Source organism: Myodes glareolus, chromosome 5 (assembly GCF_982192425.1).
Source record: "Myodes glareolus chromosome 5, mMyoGla1.1, whole genome shotgun sequence".
Lineage (NCBI taxonomy): Eukaryota > Metazoa > Chordata > Mammalia > Rodentia > Cricetidae > Myodes > Myodes glareolus.
The window spans coordinates 39,298,188-39,316,791 of NC_142030.1; the positions used below are offsets into that span (position 1 = coordinate 39,298,188).

At 34.4% G+C, this 18,604-nt stretch overlaps 1 protein-coding gene across 10 annotated transcripts in view; it reads right to left on the minus strand.

The window, feature by feature from the left end:
• Positions 1–12,622: 12,622 nt before the first annotated feature.
• Positions 12,623–18,604, minus strand: part of Nrg3 (neuregulin 3) — a 1,014,491-nt gene continuing 1,008,509 nt past the window's right edge. For all 10 annotated transcript variants that reach the window (XM_085687869.2, XM_085687868.2, XM_085687873.2 and 7 more), the window contains one exon: positions 12,623–18,527. In XM_085687869.2, the coding sequence (XP_085543995.2) occupies positions 18,020–18,527 (508 nt within the window). In that variant the 3' untranslated portion in view covers positions 12,623–18,019. The remainder of the gene's footprint in view (positions 18,528–18,604) is intronic.

Below are 18,604 nucleotides of genomic sequence, written 5' to 3' on the forward strand. Positions count from 1 at the left end.
TATTTGCATTCTAAGTAAATTTCAATTCTTTCAAAGGTTGTTTTTAGACATTGTAATCAAACAGAATTGAGGTTTAGTGTTAGGTATAAATGAAATAATTTTGTGAATAGTATAATTTAATTGTCTTAGTATTAAAATTATGTTCTTAGAAACAGGGAATAGGACCAATTTTTTGTTGGTGCATCTCCACATTGTAGATATTAATACAATGGTTCTCAACCTCCCTCATGCTCTCCCCTTTAATACAGTTGTTAATATTGTGTTGACCACAAACAATAAAATTATTTTTATTGCTACTTTATAACTGTAATATTGCTACTATAATGAATCAAAACATAATTATCTAAAACAAATGATATCTAATATGTGATCCCTGAGAAAGGGTTGAGAACCACTGAACTAATACATGGTGTTTGTGAACTTCTTGTATTAATGCTTTTCTAACTGTCTTCCTTCAGGATTCCAAAGGCCTCATATTTTCTTTTATTTCTTTTTCTCTATAGCCAGTTATGGATGCAATTGTAAGAAATTTAAAACCTGTATTTGTAATATCAGCTCTTACATAGTCCAGCTCTTCCATTTTTATTTTCAAAGAAGCCCAAGCACTGTGAACATGCCCCTTCCCTATTTTCTTCATTTCTATACCTATTCCAATGTTGATATAAACTGATAGCTAGTGTATCCATCAGTTCTTTTTTTGTTTTTACTCAACTTGAACCAGATAACTTTATTTGACCACTTTTCACTGCCATTCTTTTCCATTTGTATGTGAAATGTTACTTGCATTCTGTTTGCCTTCTTCCATGCTAATGATCTTATTTTCCGCAGACCAATTCTTTTATACTCAATGAAGAATGTGCATCGACACATGTGGTGTGAATGCTTACATCCACATTTCTGCGCCTTATTTTCATTATAGGTAATGATCCGCTGCAGGCCATTATCTCCCTTCTGCCAAGTGAACCTCTCTTTTCATACCTCTTCTAGGACTTTGTTTTATTAATTACTACCTTCTCTGTATTCATTGATTCCTTTCTATCACCTACCAGAAATTGTCTTGATAAGTCTTATCTAAGTTGGCTCTTGAGTATATGATATCAATAAAATATAACCCCATAATTTATATAATAAAAATGCTAAGAAGCATGATGATAAGACTCTTGCTATGGTGATAGAGAACTCTAAAGCATCTGCATCCTTGATAGCTCTAACTTACAAATCTGCCTTATGCTTAGCTGGCACAGGGGGTATATGCCTCTTATTGCTAATACCTATGTCTATTTGATGACTCATATGGAAAGTCCTCTGAAGTAATTAATTCAGAAAGCAGTATGTCTGCTCATATTAGGCATGGATTCTTTGAACCTGAGGTAATTCTTGATCCAGAGAGTAGTGTTGCTGGGAGGCTGCTTCTACCGTCAAAGAAAAAACAGCAATATGAAGACTATCTCAACACAGGCAAATATCATAAACAGTGATCATTTCCAATAAATAATTGTCTGTTTCAGTTCATCAATGAATGACTGATAAAAATAAAGGCTTGAACCTGGCTGGAGATTAGCTTTTTATATTACAGAAAGTTGATGGTGCTTTAAAAATCTTAATTTATCAAATATAATTATTTTATATTTCTTATGAATATCTGAGTTTTGTATTAACAGTTAAAAAATACTTTTTCTGGCCAGATGGTGTCGGCGGAGCATGCCTTTAATCACAGTACTCGCGAAGCAAATGCAGAAGAATCTCCATGAGTTCGAGGCCAGCCTAGTCTACAAGAACAAGTCCCAGGACAAATGCCAAAGCTACAGAGAAACTGTGTCTCCAAAAAACCCAAATTTTTTGTACCAGAAATACAACACCTACTAAAAAATGTCCTTCTAAGTCTTGTCCAAATATGATATTAAGGAGTTATATGAATTCAATGAAATTGAACAACATAATTTGTATAATAAAAGATATTTGTATTTGTATGATAAGAAGCATGATGAATAAATATTGGCTATACTCTTAGTCTTTCTTTGGCCCTCCCCCAACACAGGGTCACTGTCAAATGTGTTAAGATGACCTTGGATAATGAAATTTAGCATTGAACTACTCTAAGTTTAGAAACAATCAGCAGATTTTGGAGTTGGAAGGGCCTTTAAGGACTGCTGCGTGAGTAATCTAATCTCATTACAAATATAAAGTGTAAGTGAATCATTTTCTTGTTTCAGTGCATGATTATTTGCATATGCATTAGTCTAACCAATTTTTTCTCACCTGTGTTACTTCATCGGAACCCCTGGATCCATGCTTGTCACGCTGAACTGAACCCTAAAGCTGTCTTTTATAAAGAGACTGAAGACATTTTTGAAAGAAAATATGGACCAGAGTCGTTGTTTCCTTAAAGCTCTTCGGTGATGTCTCATTGCACTCACACTAACCTCAATACTCCCGTCTCTAAGATTGTGGATCGTCATTTTGTGCCAGCCTGGCATGCATCACCATCTCCTTCCAGTCTTCCCAGTTAATTCTACAGCATACAGTCTGGTCTCCTGCTGAAGAAGAATCATTCTAATTTTCTTCTTAGCTGACCGCCTCATGCTTGGTCTTCTTTTCTCCTGGATAGTCCTCACTTGACCATCTGATTGGAAATGTCATTTTAATTACTTAGTCCTATGTTGAGAAGAATATCCTTGGAAGCAGAATTCCTACTACCCTAAATAAAACAACCCTCCCTAATTTATCTCTTATATTCCTATAGTCTATTTTCTTTGACTTTTTTCAACCATTAACCAATCTTGTATCATTTAATTATCCTAGTGCAGAATTTTTGATTTGAGGTGTGAGGACTCTTTTTAAAATTTCTGTTGTATCTTAACTCTTATAACTTTCTTATAAGGAAGAAACTGAGGGAAAGAAGTCAAAAAATCCTTAACATGGAGATGTTTAAATTTCAGGATATATGTTTACAGAAAAATTGCCATGTTTACATATGAGGACATAGGTATGGAGAAATGATCATGCATTCATGTGGGGGCATCTAAATGGAAAAAATGACCATAATACACATGGAGGCCATATACAGAGAAACTAACAAATTTACATATGGGGCAATAGGTAAAGAGAGATGAAAAAGTTTACATATAGAGCAATAAGTGGGAAGAAATGACTATGCTTTTATCTGGAATCATAGATATAGAGAAATGACCATCTTTACATATGAGGGGATAGGTATGGAGAAATGACAATCTTTGTGTATGGGGCATAGGTTTAGAGAATATTTTTTATTCTTGCCAGCCAGTCACTTTGTACAGGAAAACTTTGCCATCTTGGGTTTTAAGACCGGACTGAGCCCCCCATGGTCCAAATGAGGAGCAGAAGGAAGAAGAACACGAAAAAGGAAATCAGGACCGCGAGGGGTGCGATCACCCACTGATACAAGGGGACTGATCTAATGAGAGTTCACCAAGGCCAGTTGGACTGGGACTGAACGAGCACGTGATCCAACCAGATTCTCTGAATGTGACTGGCATGGGGTCTTTCTGAAAAGCCATTGACAATGACACTGGGACTTGTTTCCTCTGCATATACTGGATTTTTGGGATCCAGTCTGTTTGGATGCTCACCTTCCTGGATCTGGAGGGAGGTGGGAGGAACTTGATCATCCCACAGGGCAGGAAACCCTGACTGCTCTTAGGGATGGAGAGGGAGGAGGAGAGGGAGTGGGGGGGAGTGGGAAGGTGTTGGGAGGAGGGGCGGAAATGGAAACTTTTATAAATTAATAAACTTAAAAAAAGAAAAAAAAAAGAAAAAAAAGAAAAAAAAAGAATAAATTGTTGAGTTCATAGACAAGAATAATAGCTCTTTATCTCACCTAGGAAAAAGCAGACTTGATTACCAGAACCAGTTTCTCTTTGATGTCTTACTAGCTCTGATACTTGCTGAATAAATACTTGACTACTTGTCTTCTCCATGATCTGACTTTATATGGTTAAAGCACATTAATATATGTTTAAACTCAGGATTAGAAGACGATAATTGTTAATTTTATTTTATTAACAACAAAGAAAACTCTGTGAACAAGCTCAATATCTTATGGTTTTCAAAAGTTTCGAAACAACCTCAAGTTCATCTTTAGCAACTATGATGTTTAAAGTATACATCAGTACATCTTACGAGAGGTCGGTGGTTTCATGGATGCTATGATGTGGGGAATTGTCTGCCAAATAGTAAGTCATGAACCAAATGAGACGTCAACTTTCTGAGGTAGAAAGAAGCATTCAGGAGAGTTGCCATTTGCCCCTGGCTGAAGGGGGATCTTTACAGTAACTTAATGCCATGAATAAACACATCTAATCTCTGGAAAATAGGAGGCCTCAGGAAAACAGTAATGTATTGCATCTTGTAGCCTCCTCCACAAAACCACAGTTTCAATGCAAAGAGAAGAAAGAAGCCCTAGTTAATGAAACCAAAGAGGCATGACACAGACTAAGGCAAATCCCTTCCAGGAATAAACCATAAAACTATGTACTCATTAGTATTGGAGTACAAGTAACACATTAGCACTTAACAACGGTTTAGAAATGGGTGATAAAATTTAGGCTGAAGAAAATTCACATGTGTTACTGATACAAAAATACCCATTTTTGATAGTTTAACATTTCTTTCCAGCAGTTTTTATTGAGAACATTTTCTAAAACAGTTCTGTTTGAAGGTCTGTTACTTCATTCAATATTATGTTATTTTTATACAATAATTATCTTTTGCTATGCTTTTAGGATTTTTTTTGTTTTCCATTGGTTTGTTTTATTTAAAGAAATGCTATATGAAAAGAAACAGGTGGCATTTAAACATTTCTTACATTATAAAATTTAGTCTCACCATATATTCTGGATTTAAGAGAACAGGGGGAACAATATTTAACATAATTTCAACTGTGCAGGATTTAATGGAATTTTATCATTAACTAAAATAATAATTTTCTCAACAATTTGGTTTCATTTTCGCTGCTATAAAGCTGTAATCTAGTGAACATCACTGTGCTACAAATTATTAAGTGATTGTGTCTAAATGATTTTTTTTACCACAAACGATTTCATCCATTAAACATGGTTCTCAAACACAAACTGTCATTTTTTTTTTCTTTTTTTGTCCTTCTGTGTGTGCTTGTAAGTTTCTCGTCTTGTTACTTGGCTGTGATTCAGTTAACACACAGTTCTCACTGAGGCATCAATCAAAGCATCTCATTTTGGTCTTAGAGGAACCTCTAGACTCTAGAACAAAGTACAACACATACTAGGGAAACAATTAAAGATTGTCAGAGTAATGATGCTCACTACTTTCTTATTTTTTAAATGTTATTTATTTAAGAGACTGGACATTAATCATGTATGTTATAAATATTCTAATTTCATCATTCACATAACATTTTTCTATTAATCTGAAAATGAATACATTTTAAGGAGTTTTCTTCTTTTGTTGTTATTCCTAGAAATTAAAAATAAGATTCCATTTGAAACTGACATTTATCAAACCTTGATGTAAAAATATATTTCTTCAACTTTCTTTGTGAGTCTTTTAACATAGCACCAATTATAGTTTTAATAGAGAGAACGAGATTTAAAATACCTTCAAAGTCTGTTCATTTTTCTTTATGGATAAATGTATTTCTCAGACACCATTTTTGGTCCATTTTTCTTTATACTTGTGTCAACCAATCAGGCTCAATGCATGAAGCATTACATTTCAGGTTCCACACTGAGTTGACCCATATTTCTCCATTTGCTTCTGGTTTACACATGGGCAGTGAATCTTCAAGTCCATTTAGCAATCCGATATTGTTTGATATTTTCTAACTGGTTTTCTCTTCTAATTTAATATTTCTTATTTTGCTGATACATTTGCTACTGAAGTTTCTTTTGTGTTTAAACTCTACTTTGGTCACATTTACAACTTTCTTTCTACTCCTTTCATATTAGATTGTAGTCATCTGTCTTAATAGAATAAGAGTGGGAATGTAGCCTTCCATTCTAATAGCAATGAATACAAAGTTTAACTGCCCACCTAGCTCTCACCACTGACTTTTTGCTGTTAATGAAGTAGATAATTTGACTAAATTAAATAAATGGTTTATTGAAGCAACCACACTCAAATGCTATCTGCTATTTACTGTGTAGGAATAAAAACCAGTGATAAATGACCTAATAGGAATATGTCTTCAAACTTTTGAACTAAGTACCATACAACTGTTGTGATTTCTTTTTTATTGTGCTGTTATAATCCATTTGGACATACTTCATTTACTATAACAAAGGACAATAGTAGTTTTCCCCAAAAAAATTCTGTCAAGTATTAATAAAGTGAGCATCCTAAATGTTCTTTCTAATATAAAAAGCATTTATGATGCTAGCATTTATGAACAGTTGATCTGTGCTTGTAATAATAGGAACTGGTTGACAAGTCTTCTCCATGCTTACCTGTTTTCTCACAGATGGCCATGATACCTTACCCCTATAAATAAACACAAAATATAAGGAAATAAGAAAGTGAGCAGGCATGAATTCCATCCTTTGAATGAAGCTGTACCTCGGATACTTGAACTTTATTTTGTGGAGACTTGTTTTGGACTTGAAAATGTTTGCCTGGACATCTAGAGGTTCAGTTGTCCAGAAGGTGCTAAGACTCATAATTTATCCATTTTCAGAATCCAATCCTTACTTCAGGTTTCCATAGAGCAAAGACATCATTTATCCTCACACTGAGGAATATACAGAGTGATCCTCCCCCTGATTCTTCCCATGTCTCTCCAGGCTACCCAAGATAGGACAACCTCCAGTGAGAGTTCTTGGTGTTTTAGTGTGCCCAGACTTGAACTTCCAGAGAACAAACACTATGACATTTTAAAAAGATTTTCTGAATGTTCTTAAATGGGTCTTAGTGTGAGAAAACACATTTCTTTCTTCATCTGAAAAAAAAAATCAATGTATAATCCTGGAAATTCTTTTTTTCCAGGAGTTCTCAATCCATCCAAAGTTCTCATTTCCATAGGAAGGATTGAAGTGGCATTTCAAATGTATTTTAATAAATAAAGACTGCCTGAAGATATGGGAGTAAAACAGTCCAACTGGTCAGTCTCATAGACCAGGTTATGATAACACACACCTTTAATCCCAGTAGCCTCAATGATATGCACCTTTAATCCCAGTAGCCACACTAGTTGCCACAGAAATCGGGTGGTGCATATCTTTAATCCCAGTGGTGCATGCCTTTAATTCCAGCCCTACTCAGGAATATAAGTGGGGTGAGACAGCTTTCAGACACAGTTTCCTTCTGAGATTCCAAAAGGCAGGATCGCCATTTCAGACTGAAGTCAAGGTAAGAGCCAGTGGCTGGCTGTTTTGCTTTTCGTCTTCAGGTTGAACCTCAGTTTCTGATCCTGAGTTTTTATTAATCATGCTTTTATCAATCATGCTTCAAAGGATTCAAGTAAATGCTGGTGATTGAGAAGTGATTCTCACACTTTTCAGCATGCCTTCTTAGCTGACCTGGGAGCTTCTAAAGCCTCCTATAGCTTTCTCAACTTGAGAGTCTTAGTCAAGTTTGGAGGCATGTTAGTTTCATTTGTTAGTCTACACATTTATCTGTAAATAGTAATCACATATTTTGTTACTATAATGTACAAAACAAATAACACAGATGAATATTAATCAATAATTATATTATTGCATGTATGTGCACATATGCACTAAACTCTTATTTGTAAAATTATTTGAGCTTAGACACTCAATTTAAATTACTGGGAAGAGAAGACAAATTTTCTCCTCCTTTATTTCTCTTGATTTTTATGTGCATGAGTGTCCTGATATGTAGAATTTTCTGCTTTTAATCCTTTTGTGTCCATTTTGCCTTTCCTGAAGAATTGTATACTTCATCGGTGGTTCCATGATAATAAACAAGAAATGTTTATTCAGTTTAATAAAAAGTACTTCCATATTTATAATCTATACACTTAGTGTTTTTATTTCTCTTTTTGTATTCATTGTGCATATTTACATCATTTTACCTTTTTCTATAATTTCATATTTAATGTGAAATATAATTTTTGCATATTTATGTGTGTATGTGAATTATGTGTGTGCATGCAAATGTGTGTGCGTGCATATGTACACATGTATCAGTGCCCACAGAGGCCCGAAGAGGGAGTTGAATCTCCAAAGTGGAGTGACAGGCAGTTTATGAGCTGCCCTAAATCAGTGTTGGAAACCAAACCCAGGTCTTTCGACCAGAGCAGTAAGTATTCTTTACCACTGAGCCATCTTTCCAGTGCTATTTAAAGTATTTTCTTAGAATCTCATTGAAATCTTATTGCTATATATCTCTTTCTTCTTTACTGTTGGACTGGTTTAATATTGATGCAGTTTTCAGGAGTTTTCAGGTGTATTTTGGTTTCCTTTTTTATTTGGTTTTGATTTCCCGAATGCTCTTTAATGAATTATTCTATTTCACATATTTGCTATTTAAAGAAGAGTTATTTTTTATTTTTTCATTTTATTTTGTTAAGAGTTGTTTTATTATTTTAAACAATTTTTGAACTGTTATCTTCTTAACACTTGAAATCTGTGTTTTAGGATAGAAATATAAAAAATTTCTTAGCCTTTTGACTTTTAGCTTTCATCTCACTTGACATATTTTTGCATTGAAAATTCTTCTTGGATTCTGTCAGATTTTAATTCCACTTTTTAAATTTATTCTTTGAAAGTTTTCCTCTTGATTGCCTCTCACATTATGCATTCTTTTTCTTCCTATCAGTCATTAACTACTATCCTGCATCTCATTACTGAGCATATTTTTTTACTTTGATATAGCAGCATATACAGTGGAAATTTTATATAGAAATAAGCCACAACCTTTGAGTGTTAAAGGGAGCATGTTCAGTGTTTGTGTGCACAGATGGTTACATGTTGGTTGTAGTATGGTAGCTCATGTTCTCTTTGCTTTGTGTAACTAGAAATTTCTCTAGTACTTGTATCTAGCATGAAGAAGATCAAATGAATCTTCTTATTCCTTCTACTGAACACGTTTTAATATGTTTCTAATCTTGGATCAATGACTGGTGGTTATAAGCTTACAATCATATTTTGAGAATTCCACATTTTGAAGTGAATAGATTAATGTCATCACAGAGTGCTCACTCTTGTCTTGCTGATGCCCATTCCCTGATTGCAGATGCAATGTTTGTAGCCAATGGTCATGACTGTCATGAGATCTTTTGGGTCTCCTTCTTGACATTCACCTTTGATAAAAATGGTGATATTCTTATTATCCAGTTACTGCCTTATGGTTGTAGAAATTTAATATATCTCCAAAAATTGAGTACAACTATACTTACGTGAAGTCTTTCCTTACAATTTTATATTTTAATCGAACTCTATCAATGATAACTAAAAAGACAAAATATATATCATGAGGAAAGGTAGCATCTATTCTAATGCCAAGAAAACATTGACTGATGTGAACATTCATGTAGTATTAAATATTGACACATGTCAAAGTAATAAACACCTAATAACCAATTGAACTACACACAAGAGATATTTACAAGGTCTTCCACCATATGATGGCTTGTGTACCAATCATACATGTTAGGAGTACTTCTAATAAATACTAATAGATCATATTTGGAGTTAATTAAATATGATATAATGTTTTAAATGCTAGTTGACTACAATTTTCTGACATTGTTTATTTGTTTTAATAAAAAATGAAAATAAATGTGGTCAGATACTAATAGTGATTATCGTCTGATAGTAATTTAAACTTTCCTCATAGGTTTTATATATAAAATGAGATGAAGTATTTTTCTAGTAAGAAAGTAAAACTAATTTTCATATTGAGATATTTTTGCTCAGTTCAAGCTGATCGCATTTAAATTAAATTTATATGCAAAGAAAGGAGAAAGCCAAAGCCCAAGTGATGTTAAAAACTCTGTATCTGCCACTTCCAGAAAAGCAGCTGAGAAATGTGAAATGAATTTTCCTAATTGTCATACTTGGTGGCCCAGTCATAACATTTTTTGCAGTGTGCACAATCACAAAATGCTGAGATTCATATCTTTCTTTACACACCTTATACAATGTTTACTTTTATACTTTTAGCCCCCATCTAAAAAGTTACACACTTTATCCCAAAGAAAAGCGTTACTTACAATTTAAGTCTTCAGATCCTATGAAGCTCATTTATGAATCTGCCATCTCTTTCCAAGAGAAAGAAAAGTTTTATAATATCAAATGTAGATTACTTAACAGGAGAGAGTGAATTATAAAAATTTGAATTTAAAATGATAATGGTATGTCTCAATAAATTATAAACAGCAATGTACCTAGCCTCTAAATGAAATGTTTACAAAGAAAACATCTTACTACAAAAAAGTAAGAAATTGTTTAAATTATAATACAGAAGAATAAGATAATATTATTGTAAAATATAATCATATAAGCATATGCAGGTGAAAAGCATGCAAATATACCTCATTTAATGGTTGTAATATAGCTGAATTGATGAGTGATAAATTTGTTGTTCTTCACACTTTCATTGAAAGTTTTAGAAAGACATCGTAAAATAAAAGACAAAGCAACACACCATTCTTTAAATCACCTTGTGTGGAAATAGGAAGGGCACTCTCTTATTTTTGGTAAAGATAGGATTCCCAGAGGTGCATATTCCCTGTGTATTTTCAAAGTGAAATCCATTGAGCTTCCTTCACCCAATTAATAAAAAAAAATCACAAAATTTCTTAGTCTATAGACTGCTTTGCTACTGCTTAGATTGTGGACTCAGTCCACAAGTTCTGTCTATGTCACAGAGCTAAGGTTTTTGAGTTTTTGTTGTTTTTTTGTTGTTGTTATCTTCTTGAGACAGGATTTTTGTGTAGCTTTAGAGTAGTTTAGTTCTAAATATATGTCCATGTCTTTCCATATTTGACTCAGTAGCTTCTTGTATGTTTAGATTAAAGCACGAATCATTCAATGAAGTTTATCAGTATGAAAATAAGGTTGAGGTAATATAATATGGAAAAACAGATTTGTGTAAAGAAATAAGTGCTGGTTCTCATTCACTCTGTGTTACATTGAAAGAGATGTTAAATGTAAACATTTTAGTGTAACTACATGTTCAATGGGAATAAATAATACTGAGTAAATATTTCTTTAAGTTTGCATTAAAGAGATGTTTTAAAAATTCACTTTGTTATAAGAACAAATAAATATATTTGCCTCATATTTCCTTCTGTTATTCACTTTTGAGTTTTAGGAAGTAAATATTTTACATCAAGCCTTCATGGACGTGATTTGCTAGTGATTCTTTGCAATTTGCTGTTAAAAGAAGAGTCACTTGGTTTTGCATACTTTTCTTTTACTTGACTGAGTGATCCTGGCTTCCCCTCCTTGAACATGGAGCGGACTAACATAAGGAACAATTCTGTGAACAGAAAGTCATTTAGTAATGTGAAGAAAACTTACAGGCCTATGCTACAGTGAAAAACATTCTTGCCATTTATATTTGCAAGGTTCCTATATCCATCACTAACACAATAAAATGAAGAAAATAGCATTGGTCTCTTCTTTTACTTGAAAACCCCCCATTTGACAAAGCAAAGCCAAACGACAAACATACAGGAAGAGCACAACCTAAGAGAATCTGAATGCCTTGTTGGAACCAAAGTGTGCAAGGAGCTCACATAGGTTGGTGGTATCCAGGGTTTTGCACCAGATAAAAATGTATCTGATGAAGTCACAATGCAAATTGATTATGAAATTAATATTCAGCAGAATAGAACTGCACTCCAAAAGTGAAATGGAAAAGAGAAAAACTTTATGAAATGGTGAGAGATGTAAGTCTACTCTAGTCTATTTTCCCCCAGTACTTGCTGTCACTTTGAGTTGTTGTTCTTTTAATAAGATAGAGAAGTGGCAACAGGCTTCAGTGAAAGAGATTGTCACAGGAAAATGGCATTGTCTTTTAATAAATGTTTAAAATGACAAATGAACATCTTTATATTCTTCTGTTCATAGTTTAAATCTTCTGACCACAGTTTACCTTTTTTTTGCTTTACTTAACATAAACGACTGCATATTTGTGAAAAACATGAGCCAAGGCATTCCCTTCCAATTATTACTGTACACATACAATGGCCACAGGCCACACATGAAGACATAGCCATATTTAGGGTGAGAATTTATGTTTTCTTATTTGTTGCTGTCTGAACAAATGTATCTGTCCTCCAGGTTTTTGTTGACAAAGACAGCACTCGATGCTAGGTAGTGATCCTTGTGATAAATGTCAGAATAAACCAATACACATTCTTGCTGCGTGCACTTTTCAGTAAGAGATACTGAACCAGAGGCCTTTCCTGTGTTTAATATGTAACACGGCTTAGTGATCTGTGTGCATGTAATTTTTGAAGCCCTTAAATTAGGTTACTGTAAAAATATATACCACCAGTGTAGAGTATATTGCAGTTGTCTCCATGGTTCATCCAACCTCTACATATACCAAAGTCAAGTCCAAGAAACATAGGGGTCCCCATAGTATGATTTTTCAAACTACAACATAGAATTCTTATAATCTGAAATCACAACACAACTGAAATTTAATGTCTTTGATTCAAATATTTTAACATTTCACATTGCTTTATTGAACACTAAAAAGTTCAGACTTTATGGGATCTTGACCAAAACAAATTATAAATAGAGAAATCAGTGCTTTTTTGGATGGTACTGAAGAAGCATATTGGTATTGATTCATCAAAACAGCAATTGTAAACAAAAGTCAAGAAGTACATACTGCTTTTTTGGTGCCCTCAAAGTTAGAATTATTTTGAACTTTAATGTCTAGGTTTCAACTGAGAATGTAGTAAATTTTGTAGGATTAATTTTAAAAGGTTTGAGTTGAAACAGGATTAATTACAAACGCCTATAACCAAATTCAGTAAACTGAAGGGGAAGATTGTTTGTTCACTAATAGCCTGAGCCACATGGCAGGGACCTTTCTCAAGGAAAATAAACAAGAAACCTGAGATGCAATTGCTTGAGAGCACCTATCTGTATATCTATGTATTGTTCATGTTTTGGGCTAAATGAGTCTCACTACTGCTTCTGTAGCTAAAGGGCATAGTCAAGGTCTGATGCCTGCTGTGGAGGAGTGATCCTCTGCTTTTGATAAACTCTCAGATTCTCTTTAGCGCAAATACAAAGCAAAGAGTGACCTTTGAATCTCAAACTGTAGAATCAGGTACTTCTCGGTTATCCCATCTTCATCTATCACCTGAAATTGGTAAATTTACCTTAAATTTAACCGTAGCAACAATCCTTTCACTCAATAGCATGTGTTGTTACAAATGTTTGATAGGTTTCAACTTTTACAAGACTTTATGAGATAGATCTATGGGCATGGAGTACTTACAGAACAGTGTTGAATGAACATGTAAGTTGACTAGTCAAAATTGGAATTAGAATGACTAGGTAACATGGTGGTTGACTAGAAAGGAAAGAAATCAAAGATGAAGTAGAACATATCCCTTATGTAGCAATGAGGTCAAGAGACTGTTCTTACAGATTTAAGTTAAAAGCTTTCACAAAGATGCACGTCTAACTTATTTCCAACAGTACAAGATTGCTTCTTTTCACACAGTCCTTTCATTGGCGACAATACACATGAAATCAGTACAGGTATTCATGACAAACAATCATCAAAGGACAAGAAGCTTGCTCTCTGTTTTACCAAGTCCATGTGATTACTTTGTTACTGATTTCACTGAGGTTTCTGATATTATGAATAGACCTCCTTGTCATATCCACACACTCTGTCCTTACTAGAGTTCAGTTTTACCTAGGTCAAAAACATTGTTAGAAGTATACTTAATTTAGAAAAAACCCTGCATTTGTGATAAGTATACACTTTTGATAAAGTAAGCATTTACAACCATTATTTAATAGTCATTTTAGGAGAGAATTCAATATATTTTAGTGTTTTTTTTTTTGCTTTTAATTTTCTAATCCAAGGATATTTCAGTTTGGCTAAGAAAGAGACAGAACTGAAAATGTCTGTCTGAAACAAATGTTGATATTTGGCTGTCCATGATGTTTCATGGAATTTCATGAGCTAATCACTTGGTATTTGTCAAATGAAGCAAACATGAGGATACCCAAATAATCACACCAATTTTAGTATTCATATCTATATTGAGGGTGTATTCACAGTAGGAAACACATGAGAGAGGGAATGTCTTCCTTCACCCTCAGTATTTCTTTAAAAGGGAAAGAATAAAAAAAAAGGAAGAGATAAAGCTCATTTGAAAGTTTCATTTCTCAGGGCATATTTAGTCTTTACAAAATTGAGAACCAGCCTAGAAACCTTGGACTGGTCTTCCTTGGAATTAGGACTAAATTTCTGAAGACGAGATACAAACAGCATTGACATGCTATTCATTGAAATCACTGTAGTGATGCTATACAATTGAATAATAATAAAAAGTATTCTTTATATATATAAAATGTTTCCCAGATACCAAAAGATCAAATAAAAATCCCTCCCCACCACTTGTATTCTTAGGTATACTATATACTCAATTGAGAAAATTGTCTTAGCACTTGATCTCAGGTTCACAGGGCTGGAATCACCCCACACCCTCACACACTCATTAGGACTCGTGATTTCCTATAGCACCATATAGCAAGATAGGGGTTTATTGATGACTGCAAGTGTTGAATGTATTCTGGTGGAGACAGGGTTACCAGCAGCCTCAGCATTGGGCACCAGGGGCCTTCTAAAATGATAATTCTTATTCATCTCACAATTGAGGGGGTATTCTTAAATCTGTATGGCCCTCTACTGTTTTTGGTCTGTGTGTTATCTAGCTAGTTTGTGAAGTCCTGAGAGCAGTACTGTCTAGTCTCTTCTATTGATACTTAAAAAGTGATGTGAATCATTGTGTGATGAACTGACCTTAATTTATAGCTAGGTAGATACTGGGGTAGAGTCTGAAAGAGAGTGTTTAATATACATAGGAAGAAGAAATCTCAGACACTAACTTGCCTACATCATTTCTATTCTCTACCCTAGTAATATAACATTGGTCATATTTTGAACTGCAGCATTCCACAATAGCTATCATCAATTTAAAAGTGTTTTATATTAAAAATAACAGGAAATGACTTAAATAAAAAAATAATGAGTGGTAATCTGTCTCCAGTTAGTGATGAATATGTATCTTATTTAATTACAAATATCTATTCCCATAATAGACAAGAGAAATAAAGTAAATTCAAAGGCAAGGTGTATAAATTGTCAAGTCTTTGTAAGCAGATGAGCTCACAGAACAAAGCAATGGTGGCTCCAGGTATATAACAGACTCGGTTAATATAGAAGCCTCAATGTTACTTACAATGGGCAATTGTCAGCTGGTGGCCTAACATGTGGGGTTGAGCTTAGACACTTTGCAGGAGTCCAAAAGGAGACAAAGACCACAGAAACTACTGCAAATAACTGTTTCTATGGAGCATTTCGTCTTGAGTGTTCAAAAGTAGCGACATTTGTAAACTTTCTGTATCACGGCTGGTGGATATGCCTGATATTCATTATCTTTAGGATATGGGGAAAAGGTTTGAAGCCTAATCATGTGGTATACAATCCTTCCTCCTTCCTTTTCTTAAATAAGATGTTGTATCGAGACTTGTTTCATCGTTCATACATTTTTGGTATAAAGGATACATTAAAAAAAAAAACCTTCAGTTGCTGAGAATACCAGCCCTCCTAGGTAGATAAATGGACACTTTAGATAAACAATAGTTAACATTTTAAGAAAAAATAAAACATACAAATAAATGAAAAAATATCGACAAAGTTGACCTCATTAGACCAGTATAGTCTCACAGTTGTTTGTGAAGAACAACATGTTTCAGTGGTTGCTCAACTTTCAGGATTTTACAGACCTTCAAATGCCTTCTATGATGTTCTTAAGTAGAAACTATGTTCAAATGAAAACTAAGTTGAGCGAGAAAACATTAATATCTCCAGTTTTTGAAAACACTAACAATGTTACTGCTTTATTCAAAACTATGATGGCAACTAATGATGACACAAAACTTTTATGACTTAAAATATAGGTTCCATCAATGTGTTTTCAACATATGAGACCTCAGATTCCTGTTAAGCAGCTTTGATTAGTTTTTTTTTAATGCTCTCTCTTTTCCCTAGATGATATTCTATCTGTTATCAATGAAAGATCGCGGATAACAAGTTGCAATGTGTTTAACAGAAATAACTTACCTCAAGTAAGAACTGTATGTTTTCTCTGCTGAAAACCAAATCTTTGAAATTTTAATCAAGTTTTCCCAAAACTACAGTAAAAGCAATCTTTTATGTACTTTCAAATACTGTGCCTTTTTATTTAAACAGTGTAAACATAACAACACCACCAATAATCAGATAAAGACTGGGTATGGGAACACTAGTTTCCTTGAATGTCCCATAAAAATAAGGGAAAATAAAAACAGACACATCTTCAGGAGGTTTTCAGTTCACCTTAGCAGTGGTAAAAATATTGCTTTATTCCAAATAAACATACAACACAATTTATTGTTTGGGGGGCATTGCTTGTGAACTGAATAGTCTGGGATTTGTGATTTTTCAACAATTTATTCCTTCCATGTTAAACAGAGAAGCTAGAGCCTCTGTCAACACAGAGCAAATTTACTGTAAAGTAGCAATGAGGATGACAAGAAATTAAAATGGTCAACCTTTAATATGATAATTGGCTTGTGTCAATAATTTAAGTTAAAGATTCAAAATAAACACATCCTCCATTAATTTGCTTTGTGATACTGATATCAATAACCCAAAGACTGTTCTTTTCAATAGTATTCACATCAGAAAAGGGTCTAGACCTTGTCAAGAGTTTTTGTAAGACCCCACCATGCAAGTTACCTTGGTTCAAAAACTCGCTAACCAAATTTCTATTTAATGGAAAGTTTTAAAGTGAAAAGATTTAAGAGGGAAAATTTCTTTTGAATATTTGATTCCCTGATGTTTGAGAACAGATTTTTGCAAGCTTTAATATGCACACACATGCACACCCATACGTACAAGGAACACATGTGTGCACAGCATATGTGCTTGGGTGAGCAAGTCCCCACACTCGCAAGCTCATACCTATGCACACAGGTATACACACACACACACACACACACACACACACACACACACACACACACACACTGAGAGGTGCCCTTTCAGAGCTTCTAAACACTTTCCAAAAAAAAAAACATTTCTATTAGCATAATTTTAGTGGCACAACATTGTCATTTGTGTGGTTTTTTTTTTTAATCTCTTCTCCTATAATAGTTTCCCATCTCACTCTGAGGTTCTGTGCTTTCAAATGTCAGAGAAAGATGGCACATGAGAGTAGCTAAGGTTAACCAGGTTACTCCAATTTTCCATCTTCCTTCCTGTTCGTGATTTCCTGCCAGTCATTAAAAATCAAATACAAAGCACTATACTTCTTGACGTGACAAAATCTGTGGTGAGAGCATTGATGAATAGAAATTTAGGGGTTGGAACTCAAGAGCCAAATGGCCAGGGCTCCCTGCTCACTGGCACATCCTCTCTTGGGATATAGCTCATGTCTTTGAAGCTAGGTGAACACCAGTTTCTTTTCCATACAGATACTGGCACTATGGGACCAGAGGTTGGAATTGGCCAAATCTTCCAAGATCCAAAGAGGACAGTGTTGGGGCTAACTGAAAGTGGATTCAGAATCCTCCCCCAAAAGCTTTAGTGGTAAGCTTTATCCTTCCTGAAACGTTTCTTTTCTTTCCCTTTAAAAAAATATTTTGTTAAAAAACACTATGATATGAGGGCGGCAGACTATTTGGTTTTTTTCTAAGTAGATGCTCTTAAATTAATGCATATAAATAATTTGTATTTAATTTCCTCTCTTTCCTGTTTAGCAAAGCAGAGAATGCACAGATTCCTACATCTCGAGTCACTTGGTTAACACAGAGTCTCTTTGTATTTCATTTCTTAAGACAAATTGTGCCTCTCGTTCTGATTTGGCCGTGGGACTCAGGGGAAGAAAGGCTGTGTTTTCACTTGCACTGTCCTCAGTTTCCACGCTGGCCAGTTCATAGTCTTCTGACCGTCTGGCGTCAGTCAGAATCCGGATCTGTTCCTGCACAGTCTCTAGCAATATCTTCACTTCCTGTTGTTCTTCTAGAAGACAATCGCTGACTGGAATACTCGCATTGACGATGTCAGCGGAATAGGAGTTTTTGCACCATTTAATGCTTTTGACTTCAGAAATCCCTGGCATTTGCATGCAGGTTTCTTCTAGACCCACCGAAGGGATGATGGGCACAGAGTTGGCCCTTGGGGATGAATAACCCATTAGGTCCTTTTGATCCAAGCTATTAAAATAGGGGCTTGTTTCTCTTGAAGGCAGTTGCATATTTATGGATGCGTTTTGTTGGGTTCTTAAGCCATTGGATGCATACCTGTCAAAAGATGAATAGAGTCAGATTCTGGCCCCCACTGTGCCTCTGAGAACCATACCATCCAAAAAGTCCTCCAC